We start from the raw sequence: 16,080 nt of genomic DNA, 5'->3' as shown, positions 1-16,080 counted from the left end.
AAATTTTGATTTTTACATTTTTTTTTGAGAATTTCATGTAAAAAAAATTTGAAAAATATTGTTATTTTTTTCAAAATTGACGCTTTTTTTTGTTTATAGCGCAATAAATAAAAATCGCACAGGTGATCAAATACCACCAAAAGAAAGCTCGGTTTGTGGGAAAAAAGGACGTCAATTTAATTTGGGTACAACGTCACACTACCGGGCAATTGTCTGTTAAAGTAACACAGTGCCGAATCACAAAATAGGGCCTGGTCATTGAGCAGCCAAATCCTCCGGGGCTAAAGTGGTTAAGATGCCTTCTGAACAAAATGAAAACTAGTGTCAGTCATCTTTTTCTGCCTACATATTAAAGTGGAACTTTAGTTAGAAAATTAAGTCCTGCTAGATCACTTCAGGCTGGCCCCTTTTGCAGGTATATCCTATGTAAAACATTAAAAATAAATGCCTATAGTTTTTAAAATCCAGTAATACACTGTCTCACCCTGCGCTGCACATCCTCGGTACTGCTGGGTTTGTAGAGCCAATCTGCTGACAGCCTTAAAACAGAATTAAACCTGTAAGTCGTTTAGTGTAATAGCCAGAGGGGGAGGCAATCAGTGGGTCGCTGGCCACCCGCGATCTTTCCCCATAGAGACAGAACAGCAGTCTGCCTATGTTAACAAAGCAGACCGCCGTTCTGTCAGATGAACACAGGGATCTTGTATTCCTGATATTTAGGAACACTGATCTCTGTGTTCATCTAGTGAGTCTATCCCCCACACAGTTAGCAAGCACCCCCCTGGGGACACATTTAACGCTTTGATCGCCCCTGGTGTTAACCCCTTCCCTGCCAGTGTCATTAGTAAAGTAACAGTGCATATTTTTAGTACTGATTACTGTAATAATGTCACTGGTGTCCAATCTGTCCACCCACCACAGTCCCGCTAAAAATTACTGATTGCTACCAGTACTAGTATTAAAAATAAAAATGTCATAAACCTATCCCCTAGTTTGAGGACGCAACAACTTTTTTGCTCAAACCAATCAATATACACTTATTGGGATTTTTTTTTAGCAAAAATATGTGGCAGGATACATATTAGCCTCAAATTATGAAAAAATTTGATTTTTTTCTTTTTTTATTGGCTGTGTTTTATACCAGAAAGTAAAAAATATTGTTTTTTTTTTTTTTTTTAGAATTGTCGCTCTTTTTTTGTTTATAGCGCAAAAAAAAAAAAACTGCAGAGGTGATCAAATACCACCAAAAGAAAGCTCTATTTGTGGGAAAAAGGGACATCAGTTAACTGCTTGCCGACAGCCGCAAGTACATATACTCGGCGGTCGGTCGTCACTTTGCCTGTCAGCCCCGTGCAGGCAAAGTGACGTATGGGTACGTCACTCACCTGTTACCCAATAGGGGGCGAGCGCACGCCGCCGGAGCCACGCTCCTGCCCCCGCTCGTTCACGGACACCTCCGCGCGAGTGACCAGCGGACCCGATGTCCGCCGGTCACTCGCGATCGTCAGTTACAGAGGGAGAAAGGCAGGCGGCTAATGTAAACAAAGCCGCCTGTCATTTTCCCTTGTTTAACAGCAGAGATCATATGGTCCTGCTATGTAGGATCGTAGAACTGAGCAATCATACACCGCTGATCACTTAGTTCACCCCCTCTGCTCAGAGCAGAGAGCCATGATAGTCAGTCAGCAGCTCTCTGCTCTCCCCTCCAGTGCTCAATGGAGCGCTGAGCTGTGAAGGGGGCGGGAGGGGCTGGCTCAGGCTCTCAGCAACTTGCTGAGAGGCTGAGCCAGCTGTCGATCCAGGCTTCTGGATGGATACCAACCATATGGTTGGGATATTTTCAGAGCCTGGACTGGCTCTGTGACGTTAGCCGACAGTGGGCTTCAGTCCGCTAAAAACTGATCACAGGATTGCAGAACAACTGCATTCCTATGATCCATAGGAGAAGTAAAATACTACAGTTTGGACATACTTCTCCTATAACACTTCTAAAATGTTTGAACTCATATATTTGTGATTGTACACCTTTTTGCAAATAAGCCCTGTTAGTATCTTAAGCACTTGTGGGCTGCCTGGCCTGCCCACAATGTACTGCAGGCGGTTGGCCCGCACAGGCAAAGCTACATACCCCTACTTTGCTGCCTGCTGCCAGGTTTTGTGCGCACACATTTGTGTCCCCCCCTGCCAGGACCCGCTGTGATTGTACATAGCGGGAGCCCATCACCAGATCCCGGCCAATAATTTTGCAGGGACCTGTGGATCAGCTGTGTACAATCACAGCCCAGATCTCTGTGTTGACAATTTACACAGGGCTCTGTACAGAGAGAACAATCTTTGTTTCTCATCCCCGCAAAGCAGAAATGAGAAACTTAGAGATCTATTAGTAAACGCGCACTTTACCCACAGTTAGGCACACATTTAACCCCTTTATTTGCCCTAGACGGTAACTCTTCCCAGCCAATGTTATTAGTTTAGTGATAGTGTATAATATCACTGATCACTGTATAAATGTCACTGGTGATGTCAGTGGCAGTTTGCGTCAGTGTCAGATTGCCCACCACACTATCCCAGTTCCCTTTTAGGTCGCTGATCACCGCCATTGGTAGTATACAGAAAAAAATTACAATACGTTTACCATAGTTGGTAGGTGCTATAACTTTTATGCAAACCAATCAATCTGTACACATTTATTGAGATTTTTTTTATCAGACATATAGCAGAATACATCCTTGAAATATATATATATATATATATATATATATATATATAAATATATATATATTTTTTTTTGGATAGGTTTCATAGCAGAAAGTAAAAAATATTGTTGTGTGTTTTTTTTTTTTTCCCCAAAATTTTCAGTATTTTTCCATTTATCTCGCAAAAAATAGTAAACCAAGTGGTGATCAAATATGACCAAAAGAAAGCTATATTTGTGTGAAAAAAATTTTGTTTGGGTACAGCGTTGCATGACTGCGCAATAACCAGGTAAAGTAGCGCAGTGCCAAGTAGCAAAAAATGACCTGTCATGAAGGGGGTAAGCTCTGAAGCTTTTGTGGCATACCGCAAAGACTCATCTCCTCCTAAACTAGTGACAGATATCTGCAATGCATGAATTTATATGTAGCAAGTTTTTGCCAGTCTGCTGGGAGAATAGACATAAGTTAAACATCATTCTTTGCTGAAGCCTTCACTGGCTGAGAATAAGTCACAATAAAGACTTATTTCCATGAGCCATTCAGTACTATTGTTTTATATATGTTGTCCAAGATATGGTTTTCTAGATAGTAACTAATGCTGTTTTCTTTTCATTTTTTTTCTTGAAACATGATTTTGAGGCACGGTTCTCCTATTTCTGTCATGTCTAGATTTGTGATGTACACAACCTAACTAGTTTATTTAAAGGAACTCTACTGTCACAATTGAAATAAAGCCTAAAAATGTATACAAAGGGCATGAACTACCTGCTCTGTGCTTTAGGTTTTCATCCAGGCCTCGCTGTAGTTTGCTTGTCCAGCCTATTCTTTTGTTGTTATCTGGGAATCCGAAGGACCCCTTTTTTGTTCCCATAAAGCCTCCCCCACCTCACGCAAGTAGCTTTGTGAAATCTGTCTTCAGAGATCTCGTGAACTCTACAGTCACAATTGAAATTAAGCCTTAAAATGTATATAAAGGGCATGGACTACTTGCTTGGTGCTTTGGGTTTTTATCCAGGTCTAGCTGTAGTTTTCTTGTCCTGCCTATTGTTTTGTTATTTGGGAATCATTTGTTCGAATAAAGCCTCGACCACCTCACACATGAGGAGCTTTGTGAAATCTGTCTTGAGAGATCTAGTGAAATTTCTGACAGAAGTACAGCTGCAGCATTTTCTGGATGGTATTAGCAGTTCACATATTGGCTTCATTTGTCTAGAAACAAGTAGGGTGGCTGTTGGTTGTATTTTTTATTTTATTTTTTAAGGTCAACATGTTTCTAAATCTTCTGCTTTAGTGTGTTTACTATTGTTTGGAGTTTTAAATGCATATAGTTTTGTGAGATTTCCTTCCTTGTTTGCCTTTGTTTCTTTAAGTGAACTTAAACTTAAAAAACATGCTACTTGTGTTTAGTAAATGGCAAATCTTCGGATCACAGGTAAGTACTCTATAGATTTTTTTTATGTTTTATTAACCGCAGTTTCTGACTTTTTAGGTCCACATCCTAAGAAATATGTACTGTATATCAAATGCATTTTCCATTTAGACTTAGATTTATTAAAAGGGGAGGGGGGGGGGGTATTCTGCATTTAGAGGAAATCTGCCATGAGTGAAATATGAGGGTTGCCATTGCAAGCCATCTTCTGCAACCAATGTTTACCTGATTGCTTTCAGGTTCCAGGTCAGTGACTAAGATAGTACTGAGATCAAAAGATCAACATGATGGCCAGGCAATTATCATTTTTAGTGGTATAACCATTTCCTTCATGATAGGCTTTCATTAAAGGTAGAGATGGTTTTTATTTTTGTTTTTTGTGTTGTTTTTTTAATACCAAACATTTTCTACTTGCTCTGTGCAATGGTTATACACCCAGCAGCCCCAATCCTCCCCTTCTAGGTTCCCCTGTCGGTGCTTCTGTTCCCTCCCTTCTGCCAAGTGCTCCTAGAGCAAGCTTGAAATCAGGGCACCCAAGCAGGCTCGCTCCCAAGCCACTGCTCTGCATGTCCATTCACACACAGAGCCATGGCTTGGCCCTGCCCCCTCTCTCTCTCCTCATTGGCTCACTGGCTGTGATTGACAGCAGCAGGAACCAATGGTCCATGCTGCTGTCTCAGCCAAGGAGAAGGGAAAGTTCCTGAAGAGCCAAGGCTCTTGTGTACATTGCTGGATCCTGATGATGCTCACACAGAAGGTTTTATTAATTTACTTTAATGCATAGATAAAAAAAAAAACACCTTCTGTCTTTAGAACCACTTTAACGCAATCCCTGGTTGACACTTGGGTGATGGAGGGGAAGCAGCATCACTGCGCTCTATTCTACTGTCAGCAAGCTTACTGTAAGCACACATGCATTGCTGCAGAATTCAAACTGCTTAGGGCTCATGTACACTACAGCTTCTAAACTTGAGTTTAGGAGCTTTTGGTGTTTTTTTTTTTTTGCCAAAGCTCCTAAACTCAACTCCATAAAAGCCCATGTGTCCATGCAAGTACATAGGCTTTTACAAGAGTCTAGAAGCTGCTGCGGTTAGGGGAGGTTCATCCTCCCTCTCCTAGATGTGGAAGAATCACGTTCAGGATAGGAACATTTTGACTGCCTGCTGCAAATAGCGGCAAAAACGTGGTAAACTTGCAGCACGATTTTGCATTTTACCACGGCTGGCGGTAAACCTAGTCTGTGTGTACATGGGCCCTTAGAGTGTTGCTGTAAAATGCATTACAGGAGGTTAATAAAAACAGCTATGTATTACTAGTGGCATTTAAAAATGTTTTTTTTTTTATAATGAATACATAACTTTTGCAAAATTTAACAAATCCATATCATTAATTAGTGTGTTTTTAAATCTGCCTGGAGTTTAGTTTTAATAATCTGGTTCTGTAAATATGTCACAACGGGGATTGTAATGCTAGGAGGTCTTCCAAGATTTGTCTCTTGCATAGACACACTGGGTGTCCATGGAAATTATTTTAAGGTCTTGGCATCTATGCGAAACACATTATATCAAAAGTGAAGGGATGTGGAATCACTCTCATCTCTTCCACATTTTCTGTGCTTTGTTTTCCTTCTATTGCCATCTCTCTTATCCAAAACATACTTTTCCTCTTGTGTTATTCTGTGAAGGAGAACTCCAGGCAAAAATTAATGTTCTGACCTGTAGTAGGAAATATAGCCTTTATCAGACAGCATACTGCTTCCATGGATCCTGAAAAACACAACAGCCATTAAAGGATAACTTATAATTCACACTGTGGTATATGAATCAGATAACTAAATCTCGCACAAGGGTAAAGATAAGACAGCTCAGCAGAAATAAGTTTGCAACCAAGCAGAAGCTTTATTGTCCTTGGCCTTCCTGCTGCTTTAATGTGCAAATGGGATATAGGTAGCTGGGGGGGGGGGGGGGCTGTGACTAAAGCCTAGTAAACACCATTCTTTTTTGGGTTGAACGAAAAAAAAAAAAACTGAGAGCTCTAGTCGGAGCCACTGTACTAACAATCCAATGTTAGTGCAACGATCTCCCCGGCTAAGCAGTTCTGACTCCCCAACCCAACCCCCCCCCCCATGTCGCCCAACATTTGACTCGTGTGTACTAGGCTTTACATTCCTGACTAAGGTCTGGAATATCACAGACCTGGTCTCCTTATATGCCAAGCACATGCTGGTTGTTGACATACAAGGGGTAAAAAGCTGCTACCTGAGAGCTGAAGAGGTCACAGATTGACCAGTTTTAAACTTGCATTATGCTGCTGCTGGTAATATTATCCTTATTCTTGATAAATACTTAGATCAGCCTTTCTCAACCAGGGTTTAGTTGATTTCTTGGGTTCGTGAAGAGACTGCCAGGGATCCCTTGACAGTGATGGATTAATCCCCTTCTTGATGGGGCCCACATAGTTCTGGCACCAACACCACTCAGCAGAACCTCCTGAATGGGACCATTGGAGCTTCTTTTATTTCTCAGGCAACAAACTACGGACACCAGTGATCATGTTCATCATCTGTAAGAGGAAAAGTTTTCCCACTGACCACCAATGTGAGCATTCGTCCCTCTGTCCGCCAAAGTGTGGGTGACCTAAACTGATTAATGTTTTTCTCACAGACCATCACTGTAATGGGAATTTTTCTCACAGACTGCCAATGTAACCGGGCATTTCCACTGTACATATAAGTATATTTAGAAAGGGTTTCTTGAGACCTTAATATTATTTCAAGGGTTCCTACTTGGTAAAAAGTTGAGCGAGGCTAATTTAGACTATTTTTAGGGCAGAACTGCAGTGATCCTTTTAGCTTACAGTAGATTAACTGTACACTGAATCTACCACCATTTGCCTCCATTTATTTAAATGTTGCATTGATATATTTGAGTAACAAAAAAAGAGCAGCTATGCACTTGTAAGTGTCCATACTTCACACTTTAGAGATAAGAATGAGCGATACATTTCAGTGCGAAGTCCATAGACCATGAATTCACATCTGCTGTGCCCCCATACACTGTATGCTGCTACAGAATTATTATGTACTAAATCGGGGGTCACCAAACTTTCTAAGCAAAGGCCAGTTTACTACCCTTCAGGCTTTTTTTTTTGGGCTGGGGGGGGGGGGGGGGGGGAGTCAGACTGTGGCCAGTGGGAGTAGAAAATGCCCCGTCATCAGTATCCCATCATTGGATTTATTGGAAGTGATGTGCCTCATTGTTGAGATCCATGAGAAGAATAGTGCCCCATTGATGGTGTCAGTAGGGGAATAGTGCCCCATCATTGGTTTCAGTTGGTGTAATAGTGCCCCAAGGACCAGATAAAGGCAAGCAAATTACTACATCTGGCCCCCGCCACAGTTTGGCGACCACTGCACTAAATGATATGTTAAAATAAAGGTGCTTTTTTTTTTACCTCCTGATTTTCCTCTGTATGCCTGCTTAGATGATCTTTTGGTTGTACTATAAGACTTTTATTAACTTTTGGTTAAATAATGCATTTTTATAAATGTCTCTACATCAGACCAACTGAGGAGGAAAGAGGGACAGAGATATTTGGGTCCAAAAGAGGGATTAGTTAGGAGCTATGATTGCCTGCACCCCTCTAGTGTAATCTCCCTTCGCACATATGTGTTGGGCGGCACAGTGGCATAGTGGTTAGCACTTTTGCCTAACAGCAAAAGATTTGCTGGTTTAAATCCCAATCCCAACCCTGCGTGGATTTCCTCCGGGTCCTCCCACACTCCAAAGAGTGTTGGTAGGTTAATTGGTTCCTGTCTAATTTGGCCCTAATATGTGTATGTATGAATACAATATGAGTTAGGGACCTTAGATTGTAAGCTCCTTGAAGATAGGGACTGATGTGAATGTAAAATGTATATGTATTTATGCTGCTTAAATTGATGGCACTATATAAGTACCTGAAATAAATAATGCAGAGTCTGGTGCTTATAAGGAGCCCAGCATTCAGGTCGAGTCATTTGGAGGCTGCTTATGAAGACCAGGGGTGAGACTCTATCAGCTCCTTGACAGCAGCAAAACCAGCTACTCTTTCCTCTCCAACCTGGATGTTAGGAATAGATTGATCAAGTACCTATAGTCTCATACTGTGTACATTTACTGGTGATGCTGTATTCTGGCTGGAATTCCCCTTTAATCACATACTCTTGGCATACAGTTCTGCTTTGAAATTAGATATGTGAAGGGGACAGCAGTATTTCACTAATCAGATAAAGTGGCATGTTTTGCAAAGTATGTCAGTGACTGGATCGATGTAAACCATGCCAGAACAAAATATTGAAACTGTCTAGCTTGCAGCTGTAATCTACTCAGTCGTCGGTACAAGTTATCATATAACTCTGCATAGGCTAAAACATAATGGTAATTTCAACATAGGTGCTGCAATAGTAGATATTTATAGTATTTTCAAGAGCAACTAAAAAAGCCTTCTGCTGCAGAGATTTGAAATATGGCAGCAAGAATTCAACATTTTTTTCTAAGGTTTCATATGCAGTTTCACTAATTGTTTGGTTTTTGAACACAGGACGCTGTAATTCTGCATCTGTTTTTGTTATTCAGCATGCAGACACACAACCCATGGAACCCAAAGCAATACTTCCCTGCTAGGATCACCTATTTACACTGAAATGTAAGACAACTGTGTAAATTCTCTCATGAGACCACTGTATTTCTGCTAAGGCCCCTTTCACACATACGGTCCGTTCAGATCCACCTGTCAGTTTTTCAGGTGGATCTGAACGGATGCCCCATGCATCTCTATGGGGCAGCGGATGTCAGCGGAAACATGTCCGCTGACATCCGATCCGATCTGATCCTGTCCGTCAAATTCGGACGGATGGAAACCCTATTTTCCATCTGTCTGGCGGATCGGATCGGATGAGAACGGAAAGGTGGTCCGTTGTCATCTGATTCCCCCATAGAGAACAGCAGGGATCTGACAGCTCCGTCTCCGCACACAGAGTGGAGATGGAGCTGTCATCCGCCTGCTGAGCGGGGATCGATCCCCCACTGAGCAGAACGGCCCAGTCGACAGAACGGAGCCGTGTGAAAGGGGCCTTATGAGAAAGAAAATGTGTGGCCATACACAAGAAAAGTTGCCTCTTTGCCTAATAGCCCTGGTAGTTGTCTCTCAAACCCTGTGAGACCAGAAAGAAGGGGGAAGAGCTGGGGAGGTGCTGGGGGAGCTGCAATTGAAACATTTTGTTTTGTTTTTTCTTTTTATCGTTTATTTATTTATTTATTAATTTTTACCTAAATGCAGGAAATGCATTAAAGTTGTTGTAAACCTCAGACCTGCAATATGAACAAAGCATATCCTTCTATAGTGTGTACTTGTCTAAATTGAGAGCACTAAGTGTACATACACACTAGGCGGCTGAAAAAATGCCAGAACCTCTGTCAGAAAAAGCAGCATAAAAAATGCTCATTGCGGCTCGTATTGCAGAATTTGAGAGTTTATGAGCATTTGCTTTTATGTGTTTTTTAATAAAACAATTCCGCTCTGCTCATTTTTCACTATAATCAATTTACACTTGAAACTGCTGAATTTTTATTTTTTATATCCGTCAAAAGTTTTTTTGTTTTTTTGTTTTCTGCCTGGAAGCTCCAGTAAAAAGCAATTCTGATGGGTTTTGTTTTTTTAATGCCTGAAAACGCTTCTCTGCAAATATGCCTGTAAACTTCAAATGTGCATAGACAAATAAACTAACATAGAGCTACTTTTACACGCTGAAGCTAGAACTGCCAGAAGCCTGTATACGCAGCAATTTTAATGCCCAGTTTGTATGGACCCTAGTGTCATTTCTGTCTGCTGCTTTGTTCCTCTACGATCAGCATAAGTCATTCTGGAAAGTTTTCCTGACACCAAAGAGAAAAAAGGTGACAGGAGGGAGCTCCAGCTGATTAACAGCCTCAGCTCTGTTCCGATGTGCTTTGTAAAGAGGGTGTGTCCCTTCTCTCCAATCATCTCTAAGTTCTCCTAAGTGAGCTCGGCAGAGTGGAGTTTCAGCTCTCTGCCCCCTTTCTTCTGAACACGGACAAGTTTTCAAAATTCTGCACTTTGAATGGATGTAGAGAGGAGACGACTGCAGATAAACAGGGACAACCTATACAGGATTAGTTTCATCTGTGTATTATCTGTGGCCAGCCACTTTAATAGGTATATGTAAAGGTTTACAATACAAAGTTAAAAAAATAAAACATTTTGCCTTTAGAACCACTTTAAGGTTTTCTTTCTCTAAGTCTATGTGCATCTGGTGTTTTAATATAAAATTCCCTCTGACTTACCAGTTTTGTCAAAAGTTGTCTTGCCTAATCCTTTCTCAGACTTTCTAAAAAGTATGTGTAGTAAATCAGAATAATCCGTATAAACATCACAGAAGTCATTCTGTAAGCAGTGATAAATAACAAGGATCTCGAAGGAAACAAAAGCTAACCGTCTCCAAAATGAAATGGCACCATAGAAAAATTGTGTTAGCGACATGCTTGTATGACAGGTTTTATACCAGAAACAATGTACAGCAAACAATACTTTTAATCTTTCCAATCTTTCCTCTGACTTTCAGACAATCTAAAGTAGTTTCCTTTTTTCTTCCTTTTTTTTCTTTAACATAAAAAAGACCCTGATTTGCTACTTGTCTCACACCAAATTACACATATAGAAACATGCTATTACCAGATTCTTACTAGTGATAGTTTTATTGACATATTAGTGCTATCCAGTACCATGAGCACCCATCCACATAGTGTGGATGTTGCTGAACAGTGTTCATAATTACTGTAATGTCTATATGTTCCTGCGTGTTCCCCCAGTGGAAGCCCTGCGTGTGGAGTGGCATGAAGGGAGGTGCAGTGCTGCCTTTTATCACCAGAAAAGGCCGTTCCTTGTAAGAAGGTTTAACCTGCAAGTCCCATCGGAGAGCCAGGAGTTCCTAGAGGTGACAAATGGTTTGCCTTGCTTTGATGCTTGGCCTCTGTTAATAATAATTAAGCACTGCAAGTTTGAGCCTTTTAACCCTGGCATTGTTGTGCATGGACTAGCATGTTTAAGCTTTTGTTGGTTTATAATTTAATAGCTTTATTTAAACTGGGTAAATCAAGACCCTAAGTCATTAAGCCACGGTAACATTTAACGCATGTTAAATAGTGCTTAAGGCATGCTAAAATGACATACAATATTGCTGCCTGAAAGGCCACTTTAGGGTACTGCAAGTTTACTTACAATGCTTAAGGTTTATTTCTACTTTTGCAGTCAAATTGGAAAAACACATACTTTATATTTGTGGCATGTTCCCATTCACATAATCCTAACTTAAAAAATATATATAAACATTGTGGCTTACTTTTTTTTTTAAAACGCTGTTGTCTGTAAACCTCAGCAACTTGGTTCTCCTTGTTTATGAGGAGGCTGAGGAGCTGTTTGCTATAATTAACTTTGTGTGTACTGTGCTGGCAGATCTCGTATCATGAATTGTAATATAGATTTGAACACCATTTGACCTAACAATTGGATAAAGAATTTGAAGCTCAGTTTCCCCCTTGTAAGTTAATGAGAGGGAGCTCATCCTGTCCTAAAGAATTCCTTTGGGACAGACTCACACTGAATTTGTTGAGAAATTCTTGCAGTCAGACATGACATCTTCTTCTAAGAAACCTCTAAAAGGTAAGAAATATATCATGTATATTTTCTTACATTTTTATGTTATGATGTGTGAATGGGAAACCTTAAAAAACATATAGTGGGGTTTTCTCGCATTTGACGGCAAAAGAGGAATTATACCTATTTAGTGTTACTTGAAACTTGATGTATTTTTTTAAGGAAATCTGAATTTTTAATGAAGACTCTAGTTACTGACCTCTCCTTCTGAAAATACCACCTCTCCTGCTGTAATGCGGATTCAGTGACTTTAGTCATTTCTCAATCCCTGACCTGGAACAAGGTTGTAGATCGGGAATCCTAATTAGTATGCTTGTTCTAGATTAGTGAAGTCAAACAGGCAACTAGCTGTTCAGACGGAGAACAGAAATGGAAACCTATGTACTTAATCCCAGAACAGGTTTCCTAAAGTTTTAAATAACTGCACTTAAAACAGGTTTCTTCATCTTGTGCAGTCGAAAGTGCAAGGTTTAATCTCTTACTTGGTTCTTTCCTGATGTTTGGGGGCTTGCAATGGATATCTCCTCAATCTCCAGGCAGGATGTGAACCCAAGTGATGTGGTTACAAGCATTACTGAGCTTAAGTGCCCAATCTGTGGGGCACAACGTAAAAATTCTTCCGCAATACATTTTTTGGTTTTCCATATGGTCTTGGAACTGTCCAAAATGGTTCTGTTGAGAAACACATAGTGAAATACCTAGGGCCTTTGAGCTTTTTTTTACTCCACCCAATGGAGAGATCCATTTTTGGAAATAGGTCTTTCTTTACTTACAGTGAGAATGGCAGCTGGAATTTGTTGCTATGGACAGATTGCTTTCCTCTAGTTCATATACAACAGACCCACTTGTATTCACCACTCATGTTATTGGTGTTTGATGAAGTTCTTACGTATTGAAAGTAACTCAATAGTATCCTGGTGTTGAAATATGTTATTTCAGTTAATGTAATCAAACAATTATATAAATTGTAGTCAGAGTAAAACATATCATTCTTTACACCATTTAAATAAGTGTCAAAGATGGAAAGAATTAGATGGCTCCATGTGTTCCATGTGACTGGACCTGTCAGGATCATGGCTGCATTTCCTTCACATATGAGGCTTTGGTATGCCTTATATGCATGTGCATGTTTCGGGTCATTGACTCCCTAAGCATGGAAGGAAGGACAAGGATGATTTCCCTGAACCTAAAAAATTACAGGTCACTATTGACGGCTACCATTTTTTTTTTTTTCAATCCTGCCAGCTTCCTTTCAATAAGCTGGTGTAAAGATGAAACATGTTAAATGCCCATACATCATACATTTTGTAGCTGCACTATACCCTTAAAGCAACCATGTCACCCTTTTTAAAATTAAACAATACCAACTAAAAAAACTTTTTTTTCTACTATATTAGACCTTTCCCTGCCTGTATTTTGGATACTCACTTTGTTCTCTGGCAGAACCCTAATATCCAACACTTCTGGGAGTTTCAGATGCCTTGTTTCCACCACAGACTGTGGTTTATCCACTGGCCCCTATGTCATAACTGTACCTTTTATTGGCATAGGGGCTGACAGATGGAATGGCAAGCTGCAAAGAGATACCAGGCAGCTGACACTCCTGGAAATGTAATGGGGTAAGATTCTGTCTGCGGCTGTAGGCCTTTAACAAAGCTAGTATCTGAGGAACATGCTGTGGGACATTGTGAGATAAGATAGAGTATTATCATAATCCATGATTCCTCAACAGCCAATACTGATGCTCTTTTCTCCAGTGTAAAATGCAAGACCAGTGTTGGCCGCTAGTCCTGCATTGTATGTGATGATGTCAGTGAGAGGTTGGAGACAGGTATGTCACAAAAATAAAACCCTACACATTTAATTTTTTGTGTTGGGCTAGTGATTTTGTAAGGTATTTTTGAAATGTGAAGTTGGGCTTTGATAGTGCAGTCAGTCATGTTGTGGAACATGGTAAGTCAGATGATTGATCTGCAAAGCCTATAACAACCGTGGAATATGAAGCCATTTTACAGAATAAGGTGCACTTTGTTGGCTGCAGAATCCCACATGATTCACCAGATGCACCAAAAAGAGTCCATAACCCATAAAACCCATTAAAGGATACAAAAATCCCCATAATGTATGTGAGCGACATCTACCCAGTTATGACTTGAAATATGCACCCATGTAAAAATCTACTGCTGTGGGACAATCTTGGTCTGACAACACAACGACCAAGCAATAGCAGCTTGCATACTTCTTTCATGACTTGGTTACTTATAAAATTCTAGAGATTGTTATCATTTTATTTAGCCAACTGAAATAGATGCACAAATTCAAATTTGAATATATTTAAATTAATAAATTTACATATAGAAATTGCATCTTTTTTTATTAGGTATAAATTTTCTCAAACTAGAGTCCCCCCAACAGTGTAGACCTCTCCAATATTTCTAGGAAAGTGTCCTAATGGTATTTGGTCCAGTTGGATTGTGAATAAGGGATAGTTCATGATACGCTGATCAGACTTTGTGTAGTAATCCACCATAGTTCAGTTTGCAATGGCAGGTCTTCCACGTGCCAATGATTCTCATTAGTTTTGTCACGCAAATCCCCGCTCCTTACATGGAAATCCAGTACAGATAAATGAAGCAATGTTTGGGATAGTTAAATCAAAGCGCTGTTCTTTTTTCATATAGCAGTTTCCAATGACCGAGCTGCAGTGGTGTATTTAGGTTTTATGCTGCCCTAGGCAAGACTAAAATTGGGCGCCCCCCCCCCTTCTATGTAAATTTGCCCCACTCCTTTTTGAACAGATGTGACTCCCTCCAAAATTGAAGGATTACAAGTCCCAGCATGAACCCCTGAGATCTCACGAGAGGGGGGGGGGGTGAGAGGGGGTGGGAGAGAGAGAAGGGTGAGGGAGAGAAAGGCCAATAGAGTCTCAGGTGGAGGGGGGGCAGCTTTTTTGCTGCCCCCCTGCAAAGTGCCGCCCTAGACCTGGGCCTTGTTGGCCTAGGCCAAAATACAGCACTGCCGAGCTGTTAAATCTAAAAAAAATAGCCTAAAACAGTTTGTCTCCACTGAAGCTGGAGGAGCTGCTAACATGCAAATTAGATGATTTCCAAAACCAGACAGAACAATTTGTTTTCCATTCCTGCCCTGCATTAAGTCAGTAGGAGCATGTGTGTAATAGCCCACCTTTTGTTACATCATGATGACTGATACATGAAGAAGGAAAGTACATGGAAGCAGGCAGTCAAACTGCTCTTAAAGTGATTGTAAAGTCTTGTTTTTTTTTTTTTTAAATAATAGCAAAGATGTTCTACTTACCTCCTCTGTGCAGTTGGTTTTGCACAGGGCAACCTGGATCCTCTCTTCTCGGGTCCCTTGTTGCTGCTCCTGGCCCCTCCCTCCAATCGAGTGCCCCCACAGCAAGCAGCTTGCTATGGGGGCACCCGAGTCAAGCTGCAGCTCTGTGTGTCCATTCAGACACGGAGCTGCCGTTCGGCCCTGCCCCCTCCCTCTACTGATTGGCTAACTCACTTTGATTGACAGCCCTGGGACAATGGCTGTGTCCCATTTAATCAGGGAAGAGAGTCCCAGACAGTCAAGGGACTCGTGGACATAGCTGGATAGAGAAGGACCTCAGATAAGTATTAGGGGGTGCTGGGGAGGCTGCTACACCCAGAAGGATTTTTTTTTTTTTTATTTTCATGCAAAGAATGCATGAAGATTCAAAAGATTTTGGGCCATGTTCATTATGGATAGATTACTGGCCAATAAAAAAAAGTGTTGGAGGCTAAATGGGACAAAGCTAGCTGTTAACATTGCAGCTGGCTTTTTTTTTTTTATTTGCTGGGATTTTAGGGCCTCCAGGGTGCTACAAAGGTATGGGTTTTTGCATTCTGAGGACAGCTTAGTTGCCTGTGCACTGTGAAATTAATATAATTGCTCTATGCAACATGTATACAGTATTATGCAATCTTCCAGCAGTAATGTTATATTTTGAGGGCTGCAGCAATATTGCTCTGACAACATTGGCTCAAAACTAGCCATTTGTAAAAAAAAAAGGAAGGAATGAGTATCTTTTAGCTGATGTAATCCTAAAGACCATATTAAGGGAAACCTGCATGGAGAGAAACATGAGGGCTGCCATTGCTGACCTGCTTCTGATAATTCAAGCTTCCTGGTTGCCATTCTGATCTAATGGCTTCAGTGCTTTCTGAGTCATTGAATCAGGACAAGCACACACATCAG

The 16,080-nt window shown here is 40.8% G+C and overlaps 1 protein-coding gene across 2 annotated transcripts in view; it reads left to right on the top strand.

The window, feature by feature from the left end:
• The window catches only part of FAM131A (family with sequence similarity 131 member A), a 131,015-nt gene that overhangs the window by 83,942 nt on the left and 30,993 nt on the right, over window positions 1–16,080 (top strand). For both annotated transcript variants that reach the window (XM_082252376.1, XM_082252375.1), the window contains exon 2: window positions 10,995–11,119. In XM_082252376.1, the coding sequence (XP_082108502.1) occupies window positions 10,995–11,119 (125 nt within the window). The remainder of the gene's footprint in view (window positions 1–10,994; window positions 11,120–16,080) is intronic.

This window comes from Pelophylax lessonae (genome assembly GCF_965119305.1).
Source record: "Pelophylax lessonae genome assembly, chromosome: 3".
Lineage (NCBI taxonomy): Eukaryota > Metazoa > Chordata > Amphibia > Anura > Ranidae > Pelophylax > Pelophylax lessonae.
The sequence above is the reverse complement of the archived record's forward strand: the minus strand, read 5'-3'. Positions and strand labels throughout refer to the sequence as shown.